The sequence below is a fragment of the Chelon labrosus genome (genome assembly GCF_963514085.1).
Source record: "Chelon labrosus genome assembly, chromosome: 3".
In the NCBI taxonomy this organism is placed as follows: Eukaryota; Metazoa; Chordata; class Actinopteri; order Mugiliformes; family Mugilidae; genus Chelon; species Chelon labrosus.
In genome coordinates, this window is record NC_140339.1 from 7,644,848 (window position 1) to 7,664,824 (window position 19,977).

General features: G+C 45.2%; 1 protein-coding gene across 1 annotated transcript; it reads left to right on the forward strand.

The window, feature by feature from the left end:
- Nucleotides 1-694: 694 nt before the first annotated feature.
- On the forward strand, nt 695-19,273 carry fn1b (fibronectin 1b). The gene is made up of 45 exons (XM_084575023.1): nt 695-1,013; nt 1,372-1,497; nt 1,704-1,838; nt 2,109-2,240; nt 2,607-2,744; nt 2,836-2,982; nt 3,100-3,288; nt 3,415-3,597; nt 3,698-3,874; nt 4,378-4,533; nt 4,655-4,783; nt 4,913-5,056; nt 6,042-6,160; nt 6,843-7,011; nt 7,102-7,278; nt 7,631-7,759; nt 7,846-7,935; nt 8,043-8,237; nt 8,828-9,106; nt 9,213-9,476; nt 9,568-9,662; nt 10,345-10,513; nt 10,711-10,797; nt 11,009-11,200; nt 12,587-12,778; nt 12,892-12,981; nt 13,117-13,383; nt 13,480-13,596; nt 13,686-13,847; nt 13,939-14,094; nt 14,204-14,320; nt 14,531-14,800; nt 14,885-15,072; nt 15,157-15,244; nt 15,330-15,509; nt 15,603-15,692; nt 15,787-15,975; nt 16,110-16,199; nt 16,625-17,061; nt 17,168-17,306; nt 17,561-17,722; nt 17,802-17,927; nt 18,014-18,120; nt 18,217-18,309; nt 18,506-19,273. Exons 1-45 carry the CDS (start codon nt 875-877, stop codon nt 18,581-18,583), a joined length of 7,098 nt encoding a protein of 2,365 aa, XP_084431149.1. The 5' UTR covers nt 695-874; the 3' UTR covers nt 18,584-19,273.
- Nucleotides 19,274-19,977: the final 704 nt, after the last annotated feature.

Consider the following 19,977-nt stretch of genomic DNA (forward strand, 5'->3'; position numbering starts at 1 on the left):
AAACCTGACAGATGAAGAAGGGAAAAACAGCATGATGAATGTGGAACAGGTGGGGGGGGAGGGAGAGATGCAAAAGTTGCAAAAGTGTGTGCATGTGTGCATGCAGTGGAGGTGGTGATGAGGGATGAAACTATTTCCCAGCACAATCCTAGAACTGAGAGGACATTTGGGAAATTGGGGAGCAGTAATCTGAAGTTTATGAGCCATATATTCGAGGATTTTTGTACTCCTTATTTTTGTATAATCCAAGGGAATGACAACTAAAAGCAGTTCCCTATTGGGAGCCCAGAAATGCTTCAACCTCATGAGTAATGATCAGTGTTCTTTGGGGATCTGGATCTGTTTGAGTGTCCTTCTTTTATGTAGGACATTATGTTTCTTGATATTTTTAATAAACATTTATTTTTTCAGTGACAACCAGAGCATTGCAGTTGATAGTAATTCCGCTGACCCTCTGCGTGGCCTCTCTCCATCCAAGGCGGTGGAACATATGTCAGGAGCTCGCAGTTATTATTTAATTATTTATTTATTTGGTGGCTTCTTTCATTTCTTGAAAGTGAAGGGTGTAATTATGGCTCACACTCGGGCGGGTCATCCAAAAGCTCGAGTCAAATCCCTCCCCCTCAACTGGCTGCAGCGGCGCGTTAGGGTATAAAACCTGTGCGCTCCCCTCTCCTCAGTCTGGAGAACCAGCTGCGAGGCGGCAAACGGAACCGCCTGGAAGAGCAGCGACGGGGTTGCTGAGCATAAGGGACAGAACCAGATCTCTCCAAGCTTTAATCCAGCATCCACTTCTTTTAAAAATAAAACTTTTTTTGTTTGTTTGTTTGTTACCTTGCTGTTTTCTGCTTTCAAATTATTATTCTTTGCCAAAATGACTGGTGGCCCGCTGACGGGGTTACTGGTTGCGCTGTGCGTAAGCAGCGCAGTCCACGGCTTGCCAAAGAGCAAAAGACAAAGTGGACAGCACCAGGTGTATCCCGAGCTTCGTGATGCAGCGGCTGTTAGCCCAGGTTAGTAAAAAAAACTCCATTGCATTTTTAAAATGTATATATATATACATATATTCTTGGGTTCAGCATGCATTAGAGGTTGATTTGTGTATTGCGGCTAATGAAATAAGTTTACAGACATAAGTAATGATTCTGTTTTTGCAGCCCTAAGACACCGACAGTATGTTATTTTAGCTCATATAACTCTGATTGTGTTTTATAATGTGTTTAGGTTTGATGGATTTTGGTTAATTTTGATATCTGTGTGTTTTTTGTAACTTTATTGCAAAACACGTACGAAAAGATGCTAGGATATAAAACTAAAGTATATTATGATTATACTATTTACGTAACAAGATTCCTGTCGTATGATTTCTAGCCGTCTGTGAGGAAAACGGTCGCACATACAGACAGAACGAGCAGTGGGAGAAAGTGTACCTTGGCAGAACAATGGTGTGCACCTGCCACCCAGGCGCAAACATGAAGTGTGAATCTAAGCCCCAAGGTCAGTGGACCACCTACTGGTGTCTCTTCTCAATGTTGTGTCAGTAGTTTCGGATCTTTTGTGCCAATAGTTCACTAACAAGTTGTGTAAATGTCTCGATAACTTAACAACAAGATGCGCGTCTTTACGCAGCGAGAGAAACACCCACAATCGGCTCATAATAACAGTCTCTTAACCTTTTGGGGTTTCCTCTGTTTTTCTCTCAGAGGAAGTCTGTTACGACAAGTACAATGCCCGGACATACCGGGTAGGTGAAACCTATGAGAGACCAAAGGACGGGATGATGTGGGACTGTACCTGCATTGGCTCCGGTCGGGCTAAGATCAGCTGCACCATCGCAAGTGAGTTACTAGAATACAAACTGCATGTAGTTCAGAAATCAGATTTTCAGTTCAATTGAATTTGAATGAGTGAGCTTTGTTCCAGTGTTATCTCATATTTGTACATTTTGTGTTTAGTTGCTGCACCGTAGGCCTTGGAGGAAAGTAATTTCAATCCTGTGTATGTGTTGCACATGTCAGAATTGACAATAAAGCTGACTTTGACTTGACTTGACTTTGATTTGCTTGAGAAATTCCCCCACGGAGTGTCCAAAATTGTGTCATCTACAGATCGGTGCCATGAAGGTGGGAGATCTTACAAAATTGGGGACACTTGGCAGAGGCCTCATGACACTGCTGACTACATGCTGGAGTGTGTTTGTCTCGGAAATGGCAAAGGAGAGTGGACATGCAAACCCGTGGGTGAGTGATATCCCCCATAAATTTAAACTTGCAGGGCAGCCAGGATGTATAGGGACTGTAATGCAGATAAATGTGAAACATTGCAACATAAAAAGAAAAAATCGATGTTATATATTTACTCACTAACAGAACATTTCTCAGAAGCGTGAGTGTCTCATACCACTGTAAATATTTGACATCCCTCAAAACAAATAAGATAAGTAAGTCTGAGAGCACATCTCTTTGATTTGCTCATCTTACAACACCGCTATTGATTTTCAGTTGGTTTATTTTGTGGATTCTGTGGTTTCAGGTTGAATTGTACCCCATGTCGTTATAAAAACGCAGACGCACTAAATAAAGTTCCTGCCCTGTTTTGCTCTGCAGCCGAACGTTGCTATGACAGCACCGCTGCCTCATCGTACCTGGTTGGGGAGACCTGGGAGAAGCCCTACCAAGGCTGGATGATGCTGGACTGCACCTGTATGGGAGAGGGAAATGGACGCATCACTTGCACCTCAAGGAGTAAGCAGAATATAAACACGCACACAAGAACACGCACTTTTAAATATTCCAGGGCCGACTGCTGACTGGCTGTCTGTTGTTCTCCAACCAGACCGTTGCAATGACCAGGAAGTCAGGAGGTCCTTCCGTATTGGAGAAACATGGAAGAAGACTGATACAAGTGGAAACACCTTGCAGTGTCAGTGCTTAGGAAATGGCCGTGGACAATGGAAGTGTGACCGACACACCTCAGGCCGAAGTAAGACTTAAAAAACTATTGCTTATATTCAACAAATCCCCAAACTGTTATACTGATTTTCTCACTGTAAATAGCACTGACATTCATTGCCTTTTTGATCTTTTTCGTGGTTCACAGCCACAGGTGCTGTCGTCTTGACCCCCACCCGCACTGAGTCCATTCAGCTGACGCGGCTAACTGCCGAGGGAACCTGCCGCACAGACTCCGGAGCCTCCTACCACGACGGACAGCGCTGGATCAGAAGCCAGGGCAACAAACAGATGCTCTGCACCTGTGTGGGTAACGGAATCAGCTGTCAGGAGTGGGGTGAGTACAGGAGGGTGATGCCCCAGCTTATATCACAACACTTTAAACATCCATTGACTGGTGCACATTGCTTCTGTCTCTGCCGCAATGAACACTTTCTCTCCCTTCCCTCTCTTGTTGCTACAGAGGCCAGGAACCAGGTGTATGGTGGCAACTCTAACGGCCAGCCATGCGCATTCCCCTTTGTCTTCATGGGGAAGACCTACTACTCCTGCACATCGGACGGGCGTGCTGACGGACAGCTCTGGTGCTCTACAACCTCAGACTATGAGAGAGACCAACAATACTCTTTCTGTACTGAAAAGAATGGTGAGTGTCAAAAACTAGGATATGAATTTGCTGTATGTTTTTGTGAGTAATTGTATCTTGGAGCTGTGTACAAACTGTTGTGTGTCTGTTTGAATTTTAGCCATTGTGGCAACAAGAGGAGGAAACTCCAACGGCGCCCTCTGCCACTTCCCCTATCTCTACAGTGGCCTTAACTACACCGACTGCACCGCTGATGGTCGCCGCGACGGCATGAAGTGGTGTGGCACCACGTACAACTATGACTCAGAACAGCAATTTGGATTTTGCCCCATGGCCGGTGAGTGCGTTGCTTTGCCTCTTTAAAGGCTGTCAGTTTAGATGGCTGGTTATGTTAACTAATGGAGTATGGGAATAATCCCAAATAGAAATAAAGTAAGGATGAGACATTTCGGGAAGCTATGACGAACATTTTGGGTAATTTTCAAGTTGATGAGAAAAACAATGCAACTCCCATACTTGAAGCTACAGCCATGAGATGGTTAACTTAGCTTAGCATGATGAGGTAGCTAATTAAACCAAATTCTTTAGTCTGTATCTCATCTGGTTCTCACAGACTAAATAACTGGCACTTAGAGTGGTCATGGGAAAGTAATGGCTCCATTAAAGCTGTTACATAACAGTGACATTATATACACAGCTGCGGCTCTGGGATGGACTGGACCGAGCACATTCCCTGTCTGAACACACACAGCAGCATGTGAATGTTCAAATTCATCAAAAACACACAAAGGAAAGTACTGATTGTTGTTTTTTTCCCCCTTCTTGTCTTTCTTTAACTAGCCCACGAGGAAGTATGTACCACCTCTGATGGAGTGATGTACCGTGTAGGCGACAAGTGGGACAAGCGCCATGACGTCATGGGTCACATGATGGAGTGCACATGCCTGGGCAATGGCCGCGGGGAGTGGAACTGCATTGCTCACTCACAGCTGCGAGGTCAGCGAGCTGTTTCGATTTGGACTTGCTCTGAGCAGCCATCTTGATTAAATCACGAATTTCGAAATTAGAGAATAAAAGGCGTATTTTTGTTCCTGTCTTGTCTACTTCATATTTCCAGATCAGTGTATTGTTGACGGTTTGACCTATGACGTAAACCAAGAGTTCTCCAAGCGCCACAATGAGGGCTACATGATGAACTGCACCTGCTACGGACAGGGACGTGGACGCTGGAAGTGTGACGCCATTGGTGCGTTCATGGCTCATTTGCTCGGCTGTTAAATACTATTGAGCACAGGTGCAGACGGGAATTACACCCTCACCCAATCATTGTCCCACCTGCTCAACCTCTTTTGTCTCTTTGTGTTTTCTACAACAGATCAGTGTCAGGAGCCACAAAGCAGGGCTTTCTATCAGATCGGAGAGAATTGGGACAAAGTCATCCACGGCATCCACTACCGCTGTTATTGCTACGGCAACGGGATTGGAGAATTGAGATGTGAACCTCAGCAGACCCACCAAGGTTAATATGAAACAACATTCCCAACGTCATTGGGGTTTAACCAGAAATCCACTTCAGTTGGGGAAAGTTTCTGCAGAGTATGAGGATGATGTGGTCCACATTGGGGCTGTTGAATTGTGGGCTTAAGTGTCAGCAGATGACAAAAAAAAAAAAATGCAGAAATTAAATCAAACTTTAACTGGAGCCTCTTTGATGCAATCAAATCTGAACTCACAAAGTTCCTAACTCACTCTCAAAGTTCCTAACTCACTCTCAAAGTCCTCATCTGCAGTTTTTCCTTGAATTGTACAGCGGTTAATGGTTAATTTATCTCTGCTGTCCTTATTCAACTTCCCTGCATCATTGACCCTTTGCCTCATACCAACCCCCCAATCACACATTGCTGAAAAGAAAAGTTGACGTGGCAGGTTTGCGGAGGAAAGCGGGGGTTTTGGCAAATGGTGAAGTGTTGGTCAGTCACATCACCCCTTTTGTTTTTCTAGCTAGAGATCGTTTTTATTTACCCCTCCCCCGCCCGGTGTTGCCTGGCGAAACTTTACCGAGGGCGAAAGTTGCGTATTGCTGGCCAAGGTTTTGGGTTCACTGGTGGCAGTCGCTTCCTCTGTTTGGTTGCTTTATGTTGCACCTTGTACTGCAGGACACAGAATCAAGCGCTCACCTAAAAAAGTTTATCTCACTTTGTATGTGAAACCATATGTGTGTTTGTCTTTGAGGGAACAGTGGCTAGATTAACCGTGATGAATATAGTACTCCGGTGTTATGTCACACTGTGAGATGTCAGGGGGTGTTTGAGCTGGTTTAGCACAGTCCGGTGGTTCAGATTCCCCTCCCCCAAAACGATGAATCCTTCTGACAGAGCTCACTAAAAAGTGGCCAACTTTCACCCACGCTCCCTGCAGGTAACACTCTTATATTATGTGAAAGTCTGTTTTTTTTCTCACCGGTAACAGCCAGCTTTGCTCTCCTGCACTTTTCAACTCCTCAGGCAGCCAGAGACCTGTCCAGGTTATCATCACGGAGGCCGGAAAACAGCCAGACTCTCACCCCATTCAATGGAACCCTGGATCTGTACAGATCACCCAGTACATCCTCAAGTGGAGAATTGTGAGTTTCGTTTTTGGTTCTCTAAAAATTGTATTTGCGTTCTTTAAAGGAGTTCTTTGTCTCGTTAGCTTTAATAAACAGGAATGAATGAGGTCAAGAGCTTTTGGTGATGTTGTCTGAAGTTTCCTCGTGAACAAACAATGTGATTAGGAGGTACACGAACTCTGCTTTACTGTCTGGATACACAAACATTGTTAGCAGTAGAGTCCAAGATAAATATCCCCCGCTATGCGACTTTTTTTCTCACACGTCTTTTACTCTTTGAAGACCTCAAAGAGTGACTTGCTGGTTGAGTTGTTTATGAAGTTGAACAAATTTCCTCCTAAGTGCTGCGTGCTGTATATTTTGGAAAGCAAAGTCACTCAGATCCTTCATCTGAAACTCCAGCTTAGAAACTTTAAAGATTTTTTTGGCAGCGAGGGGCCGGTTTAAAAACGCCTTATGCAGAATGTGGCTGTAAATGAGTGTGAGCCAGTGTCCAGTCCGAACTGAATTATTAGATTAAATCCTCTCTTTAATGAGTAAATGTCATTGAAGATTTATTGTTGCCATAAAGAAATAAGATTTAGTGTAATTGCTGCTTTATAATGTTATAGATTCTAATATTTCCCTTTGTGAGCAGATTAAATAAAACTATTAAATCCTATTCATCTTTTTTGGTCTTATTTACCTTTTCTTGTAGAAAAATACTCGTGCACCCTGGAAGGAAGTCACCATCCCCGGCAACTTGAACTCCTACACCATCAGCGGGCTGCGTCCAGGTGTCACCTACGAGGGTCAGCTCATCAGCATTTTGGGCTACGGACGCCGCGAGGTCACGCGTTTCGATTTTACGACCAACAGCGGCTCCTGTGAGTAAACGTCAGCAGTAACGTTCTCTCTCAGCGGCACAAATCGCAAAGAGATCTTCACAAGGGCTTTGTATCCGTTTATCTCCCAAGTGGAAACATCGGAGGGAGAGACGACCCCGCCTCCCCCGGTGGTGGACACGTCTGAGTCGGTGACAGAAATCACCTCAAACAGTTTCGTCGTGTCCTGGACATCGGCTTCTTCAACCATCTCGGGCTTCAGGGTGGAGTATGAGCTCAGTCAGGAGGGAGCCACGCCAAAAGTCCTAAGTAAGAGTCTTTAATTGTCACTGAAACATCCATAATCTCGTTTTTAGTTTGAGGATCTTGCTCTGGTTAATTGTGACATGCTGCATCACATGCCTTATTCTAATAAATATTAGTACTACTGATAGATATGAGCCAATTAAACATCCGAGAAATCAGGGTAATTCATCATATTGAGGCAGAAATCTGGTATTTCTACATATCTTCATTGATTTGCAGTATTACACAGAATGGCCTCAGACCTTAGTTTGTACCATGGTATGAACTGAATAGCAAATATCTATACCATAAGTGGTATATTTATTATGGAGAACCTGTTGTAGATGTATTAACTCAACTTCTCTGTGCTCTCCAGATGTTCCTCGCACAGCCACCTCTGTCACCATCAGCGACCTCCTGCCAGGACGCAGATACAACGTCAGTGTCTACGAGCTCCCAGATCAGGGAGAGCCGAACCTCATCCTGACCACCTCACAAATCACAGGTGGTCACCTCCTCTTGGTCTTGGCATTAAAACTCCGAATCGTGCAAGTCTTTTCCTCAGTGACAACCATTCTTTTCCTTCCTCAGCTCCTGACACACCTGCTCAGCATGCTGTCGATCAGGTGGGAGAGACCTCCATCCGAGTCAGCTGGACCAGACCTCAGGCTCCCATTACTGGTAACACCTTCACTTCTTTACTCCTTCTTCACTTCTCTCCATGCAGGTGATTTAAACATGAATCTGTTTTTTTAAGGCTGTGTTTAAACGCATGCTCGTGCCTGCAGGTTACCGTGTGGTGTACACGCCGTCGGTGGAAGGCAGCAGCACCGAGCTGAATCTGCCAGACTCTGAGACCTCCGTGACCCTGGTTGACCTTCACCCCGGTCTGCTCTACAACATCAGCATCTACGCTGTGGAGGAGGACCAGGAGAGTGAGCCTGTTTTTGTGCAGGTCAGCACCACTGGATCCTCTCAACAAGGTGAACTTGTCAAAACAAACACTATATCATTTCAAATACAAAAGCAAAAGTTAATGAGAACTGCTGCACAAGTTCGTGCCAAGATTTTTTTTATATCAGTAAATCTTTCACAGTATGTTTAAGAAAGCTCAAGAAAGACTGAGCTTGTCAAAACATAGTCTTGTCACACTATGCTTTTACAGCTATAACTCCTCCATCTTAATATTGTTTCTTCTTGTCTCCATCCTAACATGTTGTAGCCCCCCGAATGACCTCTTTAAGTCATAGTGGGCTACGTGTCAGACACACATAGTTAAGGCGCATAGCAAGACAAGCATGCATATACAGCCAGCACCCCTATGGAAACACACACACTTCATAAATCCTCAGGATATCTTGAAACTCTGATTTAAAGTCCTGACTCCTTACCCCTTGTGCCTGGCACGACCAAATTTACTGCTTCATTATGCTTGAAATAACAAAACCACATGCCAGATGTAAGTATCTCAGTCTGGAAACATGCTTTTTATTGCAGATTTTTTTTTTTACAGTCAAAGTTACCTAAAAACTGTATGTTGCATATTTATTCAATCACCACTTCCTGTCCACAGAGGTGGTCCAGCCCCCTACAGACCTGCAGTTCTATGAGGTTTCAGATGTGAAGATCACCATCATCTGGAGCGGTCCACCCAGTGAGGTGACTGGGTACAGGGTGGCCTTCTCCCCTGTTGGCCATGACGGCAATGACATCAGACTCCTGCAGCTGCCTGTCTCCCCCAACGCATACGCTGAGGTCACCCACTTGCAGCCAGGCACACTCTACCGCTTCTATGTCTATGCCATCAGTAATGGAGTCGAGAGTGAACCGCTTGTGGGAGAAAAGACTACCAGTAAGTTCCACAGTGGACGATAGCCAAACAAAGACACTGATGAATAACAACTAAATATAAAGTTTCGAGATTTTCTCTAACGTGTTGTATTTTCCCTCCCCTCTAGAACCTGATTCACCCACAAACGTGCGCTTCACTGATATTGGCTCAGACAGTGCACTAGTAATATGGGAGGCTCCCCGTGCTGTCGTCACTGGCTTCCGTCTCCTCCTGAGCATCGAGGGCTCTAGCCCCATCGAGAAGAGGATCCCCGGCAGGGTCACCCAGTATCCCTTGAAGAACTTACGTCCAGACACTCAGTACACAGCCACCCTGCACTCTGAGCTGGACAACGAGCTCAGCGAGGGCGTCACTTCATATTTTACCACTGGTTGGTATCAAGAGAAACAGAACATTGCCAGAGCCATAAATTACTGCAATGAATTAAATTTTTATTTTCCCCCATTGTCTCCATTTTCCAGGTCCCCAGCTGGGAAATGCTCCTACTTTCGACACTGAGGTTACTGATACCTCAATCATCGTCACATGGATTCCTGTTCGCAAGTTCAGCTACAAGGTAGAAACCCGCGTCAGCTCCTTATATGAAATTACCTCTTCATCATGTTGAGAAAAGACATGCGCAATTTGGGTTTCAACCGATACAAAGAAGAAAAAACAGATGTGCATGCAATTAAGTAGTCCTACAGCCCATCAGAACCATTTTGTTGCCTCAACAATTTGCTTGGGCCTGCAGATCTTTGCCGGGACATAATCAGTTCCCAACGGAGGCATACCAGACCAACTTTCGGACACAAATATTTTGTGGGCGGGGAAGTTGGTCTGGCTTCCAGACTAAGTTTTATACTGTATCTAAAATGAATATGATTAATATATGCAGTTCCCCTGAGCTCTATGGAGCATGTAAGTGTTTTTCAGCTACTTCTTTTGCTTTTGAATGCACTCCTCAGTTTCATATGCAGTGTTGCAGAGTTGATCGACATTGTGCAGCATTTAGTTGACAATGAGACAGATATTTGCGTCAGAGTATTGAGCATAAATTAAACCAATTAATCATTCGATGATTAAATATGTAACTGTTTGGTAAAATGTTAATTCTGTGTTTACAGACTGTTGAACTGACCCCAAATGTAAAATAATTAAATCAGATTTTAGCCCTTTGCGGTGGTACATTTAAACTGTGTTTTAGTGTATTTTCTAACTTTCTGATTTCCACGTGTTTCTGCTTCCCCTCTCCACAGCTGTCTGTGCTCCCAAGCCAGGAAGGCGAGTCTCCCAGAGAAGACACCTCTGGCTCTGGACGTATTCATATTGATGGTCTGATTCCTGGAACTGAGTACACCTACAGCGTTCAGCCCATTTTCAATGGACGCAACACTGGAACCCCCATCACCCGCAACGTTGTCACTTGTGTGTATCTAATTTTTCCTTTTTTTTTTTAAGGGGAAACTACACAAAATCAGTTGAATAACCCATCAGTAGATTGATTTAGTACTCATGTGAGCCAGCACAGCACCGCTCGAACCATTTGGCATGAGTTTTTCGCAGGATGTCACATCTGCATCAAATTTTTCATGCGTCGTGTTCTCCTTGTCTGCCCTTTTCAGCCCTTTCTCCTCCCACTGACCTCAGAGTACAGTCCAACCCTAACACAGGAGATCTCACAGTCTACTGGGTAGCCTCCAAAACACCAGGTAAATATTGACTGTGCTCCCCACGCACTGCCAGTCCATTGGCTCATGCCAAGCCCAACCTTGGCCTTTGCATGTTATTTTTTTTTTTACATCAGGACAAACGTCTCTTCCCGGTATTTCCTCTTCATTTCTCATAGTGACTCATAAATCGCCACATGATGTTCTAGTTACCTTTTTATTGTTATTTCTCCTTTTCCCCCACTCCCTGAAGGCATCACAGGCTACAAAGTGACAAGCACGCCAACCAACGGCCAGAGAGGAAATTCCCTGGAGGAGTTTGTACCTGTTGGTCAGACCACAATCTTACTAGAGAACCTGAACCTGGGTGTTGAGTACAACATCAGTGTTTTTGCTGTCAAGGGTCATTTGGAAAGTGTGCCTGCATCCACTATTGTCACACCAGGTAGGTGCCTGTAGGAGGGCAATTCCACATGTTAACAACATCAAACACACAGCTGTGTCCACAGAAAACACTGGGAAGGAGGAACGAAAGAGAAGAATTTTCTATTAAATAATGGCTGGGTTTAAGTCAAACAGACAATCTTCTCAGCAAATCCCACTCTTAAAACGCTTGGCCTAGTTTCAAAAGAAACTAAAGCTGCATTAGTTAATTTCTGATCACTAGGGAGAACAATAACTCCACAAACTCTGACGTGCTGTCTTAAACAGCTGTCGTTGCTAAGAAGCTTTCACATTCGGCAGACAGGGGACAACATTATTACAATACACAAACACGAGTTGTGTTTCAACCAATCCGACCAATAAAAGTCAAACAGTGTTTGTCCTTTTCGCTCTGTTTTGGTCTCCCTCAGTATCTCAGACTCTAGCTAGATGCTCAACTTCAGCTAGCCTTCGGGATATGTTGCCGAAAATATTCAATCAAACTGTAAATTGCCGCAAAGAGGCAAAAAAAAAAGTTAATATATAAAAAAAAGTTTAATCTAATGCAGCTATATTGATCATCCTCTCCTACTAACTGAACATTGGCTAATCTACCATTTGCATGGGGATCATGTTATTTATTAATTCTTGGTGTTTTTTTTTTTTTTAGCATGCCAACAGTATCATTAATCATTGCTTGAGGTGTACCTTTAATGATTATGTTAATTCTGTATGTATTACAACCAAGTAATGTGTACTGTAATTGTGTAGCATGGCTTCTGTTAAATTCTGGTTTTCCTTTATTGGGAATGAAATGAATGTTCTTAACATAACCAATGTAATTATTCTACCTTCAGTCTGTCTAATTTTGCTTGCGCTTTGCAACTGGCCTAACCCTTTCAGGCATACCCCCACCAAGCCCCATTGACTTTGTCGACATTAGCGACACCACCATTGGCCTGCGGTGGACCCCCCCGAACTATCCGGCCATTACCGCTTACCGGATAAATGTGGTAACGTCAGGCGAGAGCTTGCCAATCTTTCAAGATTTGGTGGAAGCATCCACTGGCTATTACACGATTCACGGTTTGGAGCCGGGCGTGGACTATGACATCAGTATCGTCACTGTAACAGAGGATGGGGAGAGCGAGCCGACCACATACACAAAGCAAACACAAGCGGGTGATTTAATTCTTTCACTCCATCGGCGGGGAGGGTTTGGGTTTTGATCTGACAGATTTAATGGAGGCAAATCTATGGCTTTATTAATGTCCCACATACTACAGTAAATTGTGAATTTTACCACATCACTGATTTTTTTTTATACTGTTGTAAATCTACTGTTATTTGAATAACCTTCCCCGCTCCCCCTGTGCTAGCTGTAACTTACAACCCTTCATTCTTCCAGCCATTCCAGCTCCCACCAATCTGCAGTTTGGAGGGGTAGGTCCTGACCACATTAGGGTGACGTGGACGACCCCCCGCGTTGCCACACCAAACGACATCTCCAGGTTTGTCATCCGATACCACCCTGTAGCCACAGATGATGACGTCAAGGAGGTTAATGTGGGCGGAGCCTCCAACACCTTCTTGCTGCAGAGTAAGATAAAGACTCTTTTTTTTAAAAAGTGTCTCACAAATTACTTGTTTAGTTTTGCACTGCTAAACGCCAAGCCCTTCAAACTGTATGTATATCTCACTGTTTCCTTACAGACCTGCTGCCCAACACAGAATACCGCATCAGTGTTGTTGTCGTGTACGGTGAACGAGAAAGTGAACCGGCCACAGGGACTCAGAAGACAAGTGAGTATGACAAAGACGGCGCTACAACACTTTCACTATGTTCCCTCACGTAAAAAAACAAGACGATATCTGCATTAACTATAAAATTATGTTTCCATGTAATTTATCATGAATTTCCCATGCCGTTCCTTTCAGCTCTGGACTCCCCGACTGGCTTGGACTTCTCCGACATTCGCACCAACTCCTTCACTGTTCACTGGCTGGCTCCCACCGCTGCTATCACCGGCTACCGGTTCCGTTATGAGAAAACAAGCGGCGGGCGGGCCAAGGACGAGAGGCTGCCCCCGACAAGGAACCACTTCACTTTGACTGGACTGACACCCGAGACGGAGTACATGATCTATGTGTATGCCGTCGACAACAATCAGGAGAGTCTGCCTCTGACTGGAACACAAGCCACCAGTGAGTTTCCATGCTGCTTCTGCTGTCATCCCTTCTTTTCTTCATTTGGTGACAATCCAAGATCATAAATATCCATGTCCCTCCTTTTTTCCCCAGTCTCTGATGCACCCACTGACCTGGAAGTAACATCGTCTTCTCCGACCAGTATCACCATTCGCTGGGAAGCCCCCTTCGTCACAGTGAAGAACTACAGGATCACCTACGGAGGCACCAGTATGTTCTTGTCTTTCAACTCACAGTTTCACCTGAAGCTCCGCCGTAATCAGAGTTTAACGCATTTCTCTTCTTTACTCCACTTCCAGGTGGCGAGACTCCTAAAGAGTTTACAGTCCCGGGCACTCAGAACACAGCCACCATCACCGGGCTGCGACCTGGTACTGATTATGTCATCACTGTCTATGCTGTTTCCGGACGTGGAGACAGCCCTGCTTCCAGCACCCCTATCTACGTAACACACAAGACTGGTACGGCCAAAAAAACAAAAAATAAAACACAAATAACTGTTCAGCTGTGAACGTAAATCTAAAAGTAGTCGTACATCCATCTCTCCCTCAGATACCGAGGCCCCCACTAACATGAGACTGACTGATGTGAGTGACAACGGCATCACAGTACGCTGGTCTCCTGCTCAAGGACCAATCAGAGGCTACAGAGTCACAACTGTCCCCAAGAATGGCTTAGGGCCCTCGTACTCTGAGGTGGTGGCTCCCGGTAAGACAGGATGAAATAAAAGCGGCTGTTCAGAACCTATCCTGTTGTTTTGTTTAATGTATATGACGCTACGTTTTGCTCTTCTCATTGCCTCCATCCTCTGTTACAGATCAGACACAGATAACTATCTCAGGTCTGATGCCCACTGCTGAGTATGTTGTCAGTGTTTATGCTCTGGGCAATGACGGACAACCCTCTTCCCCTGTGGTGGATAACGCCATCACTGGTTAGTCTGAAAGCTGATACTTATTCCTCAGTGTTTAAAGTGAAGTTTGTTTTCCGGGCTCTACTGTATTTCTCCTATTCAGACTCTACATTTGCAGAACATAGAACGTATGTGATGGAGAGGTGAAAGGCCTTAGAAGTGTTATTCTCTTTAATTAGAAGCAGCTACTTGGAGCTAGACTGAATACTCTGTCCTCTTTGTTTCCTGCAGCTATGGACCGCCCCAAGGAACTGGCCTTCTCCGACATCGACTCCACCTCAATGCGCATCACTTGGGATAGCCCAGACGGCACGGTAACAGCATACCGCGTCTTGTACTCCAGCTCGGAGGAGGGCGAAAGAGAACTGCGTCCAGCACCCAGAAGAGACCAGGACAGCGCAGTGCTGAGAGGCCTTCGCCCTGGGACCGAATACACCGTTAAAGTCATCGCCTTCCATGGCCAAAGACCCAGCACACCATTAGAGGGAACCCAGTCCACAGGTAGAAATACACAGACACGTTCATTACTTCGTTTTTCTTTTTTCTTTTTTTATGTTTTTGCTTACAATTGTGTCTCTGTTTCAGTAATCCCTGCTCCAACAAACCTGGAGATCTCTGAGGTCGGTCCCTCTGTCTTCACCGTGTCATGGCAAGCCCCAAATGCCCGCCTGACAGGCTACCGCGTGGTCCTCACCCCGAAGAACATCAACAGCCCCCGCAGAGAAATGAATGTTGCTCCGGACACCACACGTGTGGTTGTACCAGGGCTCATGGTAAACTGATCTCTTCTCTGAACACTTACCTGACTTCCTTATCAGTCAGTGATTAAATATCAGCTGTATGCCTGTGCACTGTAGGTGGCGACCACATACCAGATACAGGTCTACGCTCTGAAGAACTCTGTCACCAGCAGACCACTGGAGGGAGAGGCAACCACGCTGGAAGGTAATGGGCCTGGCTGCGTATAAATAAATAGACACACCAGTTATTTCCACATCTGTTTCATCTGTTTCTTTAACCCTCAATGCAGATGTGAGTCCTCCTCGTCGTGTGCGTATCTCCGACATGACAGACACTTCTTTCACACTGAGCTGGCGCACCAAGGATGAGGTGCTCACCGGCTTCCTGATTGAAGCCACTCCCGTCACTGGCTCGCATCCCACCATAAGTAGGACCATCCCAGCACAAACAACCACCTACACTCTCACAGGTACATGACACCTTCCTGCCAAACACATCTTTATAATGGTTCCGGGTCTGTGTGTGACTTTGGTGGTGAATTTTCTTCTTTTTTTTCCCTCAGGTCTTCAGCCGGGCACCACGTACACCGTTAGCTTGTATTCTCTGAATGGCAACACAAAGAGCGCTCCATTTGTTCTCCGTATTCAAACCGGTACGATGTGTCTTTGTCGCCGTATTGCTAAATATCGATTAAATTCCAACAAATAGACACAACATAGACCAACGTACAATATGTTTCTTTGCAGAAGCACCAGTGGTCCAGGCTCCCACCGGCCTCCAGTTCACGTCTTTGACACCCACCTCCATCTCCTTCACCTGGCAGCCACCTGCTACTCAAATCACAGGATACTACATCACCTATGAGGAGTCAGGAAGACCGCCCCGCGAGCTCACCCCTCGACCCCACGCCGGCCAAAACCATGCCACCATATCAGGTATGTCAGCAGTTTGATATTCACCACAATCAATGTGTGGCATTTATCTCTGACACTGAGAAAGAACAGGAAAAACTCACTAGTCTGATGCTCTTTCTGATTCCACTATGTGAACATTTTCTCCCTCTGCCCAGGTCTGAAACCGGCCACAGAGTACATCATCAAGATCATCGCCATCCAGAACACACAGAGGAGCACGCCTCTGGTGGGCAGGATCAGGACTCGTGAGTATTTTCGAGATTTCTACTCAGTACAGAGACTGGTAAAAGATTAAAAAATCAAGTAAGTCATATGTAGAGAGCAAAGAACATGCTGATGCCGTGGCTGCTTAGAGGTTTTGCTGCGACAACAAAGACGCATTGAGAAAAAATCTGCAGTAAATCAGCTGCTAAAACATAATAGCACCTCCCCTTTTTAGTTTTTTTTTTTTTTTTTAGAGATATTTTGAATGGCATTTGTAAGGGCATTCAAAATATCTCTTGTGTGTGTACAATACCGCATTATGACACTCTTTGCCATGATGGAGTACCACAGCAATGCTTCGTATTTGTCGCCCCCTATTGGCTGAGATATGTTAGAGCAGCTCTGCTTTACCTCCCCCCTCCTCCTCTAACCTGCTTGCTTCCCTAACCCCCTCTCTCCCGCGCAGAACCAGACTCCTTCCTTCCCTTGCCTCTGCCCCAGCCCCACCGCCCTGGAGATGACAAGCTGGATGTGCCTGAAACTGACCTGGACAACAGGGTCCAGGTAGCAGGCACCAATAGCCAGGATGGGTTTGGTGATCAGAACCAGCGTGTGGAGTACACAGAGTACAACAACAATGGAGACCCATATCGCGGTGGCAACCCGCAGTCTCCTAATGGGCAAGTTCGCGAGCCACTGATCTATGTGCCCCTTCCCGATGCAGAGGGCCGCAGACGGCCTGTTGTGAAGCTGAACTTGCCCATTGGATCCCCGCTTGGTAATGAGACAGCGCCGCAAGAGGCCCAAACGCAGACCACCATTGCATGGAAGCCCTACAAGCAGAGCAGCGCCTATGTGGTGTCCTGCCATCCCGTCACAGAGATAAATGAGAAGATGTTCCAGGTAAGAGATGAGAGCTATTAAGCTGCCTGAAACTTATTCATATTATTAAAAAAAATAAATAAATCTCACTTCACGTGGATAAATCTTGACTTTCCCGACTGTCTAGTTCCGGCTGCCAGGCACAGCCACCACTGCCACCCTGATTGGACTCACTCCTGGATCGGACTACAATGTGATCGTGGAGGCAATGATGGGGGCGCTCAAGCACAAGATTCTGGAGCAGATGGTCACAGCTGGAAACACAGGTAATCCTCCTACAGGAACTGTCTAAACTATGCTGCTGAACATAGACAAATCTGTTAACGTGTGTAGGAGGTCGCCACATATATTAAGTACTTATTCTTTGACAAAACCAAACCTTATAGTTCAGAAAGCATTCTGAAATTCTGTATTCTTTAATTTTTTGTCTTTTTAAATTAGATTACTCACTGACAGAAAATGTGATTAATGCATAAATTCAAACCAAATATCCATCCTTTTCCCCCTCATCCCTCTCCAGTCCCACAGGGCACTCCCACCGATAAAGATTCATGCTATGACGCCTTCACTGCGACCTACCATGACGTTGGTTCTGAATGGGAGCGGATGTCCGAGACGGGCTTCAAGCTGTGGTGCAGGTGCCTCGGCCTGGGCAGCGGCCACTTCAGATGCGACTCCTCCAGTAAGTTTTCATCCTGGAGTAAGATATGAGGATATTTCAAATTGGGAACATATTTAACTTCTTTGCTTACTCCTGTCAGAGTGGTGCCACAACAGCGGCAGCAACTATCGCATTGGAGAGAAGTGGGACCGTCAGGGAGACAACGGTCACCTCATGAGCTGCACTTGCTTGGGAAATGGGAAAGGAGAGTTCAAGTGTGAACCACGTAAGGCCTCTTGGGCGCCCAATGAAATGCTCTGCGACCGTCTCAAAGTTGCTTGTGGAAAATAATGACTGTCTCTGCTTGCTCAGATGAGTCCACGTGCTACGACGACGGCAAAACCTACCAGGTGGGCAACCAGTGGCAGAAGGAGTACCTGGGTGCCATCTGCACCTGTACATGCTTTGGAGGACAACAGGTAAGACACTAATACACTTCGTGCATCAGCTGTGGTCACTCTCAAGTTAAACGAAGTGTGATTAAATGAACACTTGTGAATGTTTCATCTCATCAGGGCTGGCGATGCGATAACTGCCGCAGACCAGGTGCAGATGTCGATGCCAGTCTGCTGCAGCCCGTTCGATACGGAGACAACACGCTACGCAAAGTAAAGTTACAACATATTACACGGTTTTAAGATGTGGTCATGGGTGTCTTGGTTTTCTTAGATGTCTTTTCTGTTTAATTTTGCATGAATGGTAATTGCAAAAACACCCCAATGTTTCTTGGCAACTTAAATATAATTGCATATCATAATGTAAATTCTTTTATTTAAAATCTAACCGTCTTTGCTCTTCCTCCAGAACATTCACTGCCCCATTGAGTGCCTCCGACCCGACCTGCTGGCAGATGCACATGCCCCTCCACATCCTCAGCAATAACCGACCGGTCATCTGACATGTGCTTCGCTCCCCTCACCATCCAGATCGCTGCACTGTCTCACCTTAAAAGAAGCCACGCTGTCTGTGAACGAATGAACTAACTGCCTTATCACTTTCCTTACACACGTTTAGATGTTACACTGCTGCCGGATCAATCCTGATCAGTTTTCTTAACCCAAGTCTTTTTCACTGTCGAAGACTGCTACTTCTTTTAAATCCTCGATCTATAGGGAAATTCCTGCCGAACATTTTCTTCCACATGCTGGTGTGCGAGCCAGAGTCAGATTTATAGACCTGTCAGACTGGCATTAGTTTTTACATTTAGGTGTTTAGAAACATTTTCTAATCAAAGAGCAGAAACTGTCAGAAAGTAAGCACTGTGTTAAAGAATGTCAACGTAGCTGCCATTAATAACGCTGTTTAAATTGTCCATGAAAATGGTCTTCTCTTCTCCGCAGCCCTTCTTTCATCCCTGAGGGGGTTGCACTGTGTGTGATTGACACATTCTGAATTCCCCATGTCTTTTTACTAATTTATCCCTTTAATCACGTCGTGTGAATGCGTGAACTCGTGTGTGAGAATGAGAGCGGTTCTATTTTTGTACTTCATTGTCAGTGCCAAAGTTGTTTCTACCTTTGACTAAAAGAAGTCCCTTATTTTAATAAAGCTGGAGAGATCCTGAAACCATAACCGCAGTGTCTCATTCATTTTTGGGGAAATAATGAGTTTCGGGTGGTGATCTAGTTTTGAGTCTTGCACACGCCGAAGGTTAACGTGACGACCATGAACTTCAAGATCAGTGGTTTAGCTCTAGGAGACTAGGAGACGTAGTTTGGCGTCACTTCCCATCTTTTTTTAACCCGCTGCTTGCAAATAAAAGCACAACTTTAAACATAAATAAATGAAAACCAGTTTATGGTAAGGGTCCCCTACAAGCCTGATGTTTCAGGTGATCAGTGTCAACATCCGCTGAACTGGTGTGCATGTTGCAGCAAAACCTTGCTTGAGAGTTGCACGCTCCACGTCACCTGTGTGTAAGAAGAGGAGGAGGCAATTAACCCCTAAAATAAATTTCTTCTGCACACTGAGTTCAAGCACCCTGCACTTAAAGATGTACCTGTTGAGATTTGTAGCAAATGAAATTAGCAGATGTATGCTGCTGCTCTGAGAGTGTCGAACTAAGATAGACTTATCGCTAAGGATTAGAGGCCTTTCACTAATAGGAACGTCATAAACCACATTAGACAATAATAAATTTTAACGGATGATGGTTATGTCATGGATCCTTAAGGTGCATTCATCCTGTCAGGCTTCAGAGCATTCAATGGCAACCCTTCTGAAAACATTAGAGCCATTTCCCTAAATTCTAAAAAATGGCAATTCTTGGTGGTGCA

Excerpts from the sequence above, each read along its gene's own strand:
- fn1b (XM_084575023.1), top strand. The coding sequence starts at position 875 with ATGACTGGTGGCCCGCTGACGGGGTTACTGGTTGCGCTGTGCGTAAGC. Across the intron at positions 11,201-12,586 it reads ATCCACTATTGTCACACCAG|CCATTCCAGCTCCCACCAAT; the intron begins GTAGGTGCCTGT and ends TCATTCTTCCAG. Across the intron at positions 14,801-14,884 it reads AGAGGGAACCCAGTCCACAG|TAATCCCTGCTCCAACAAAC; the intron begins GTAGAAATACAC and ends TCTCTGTTTCAG.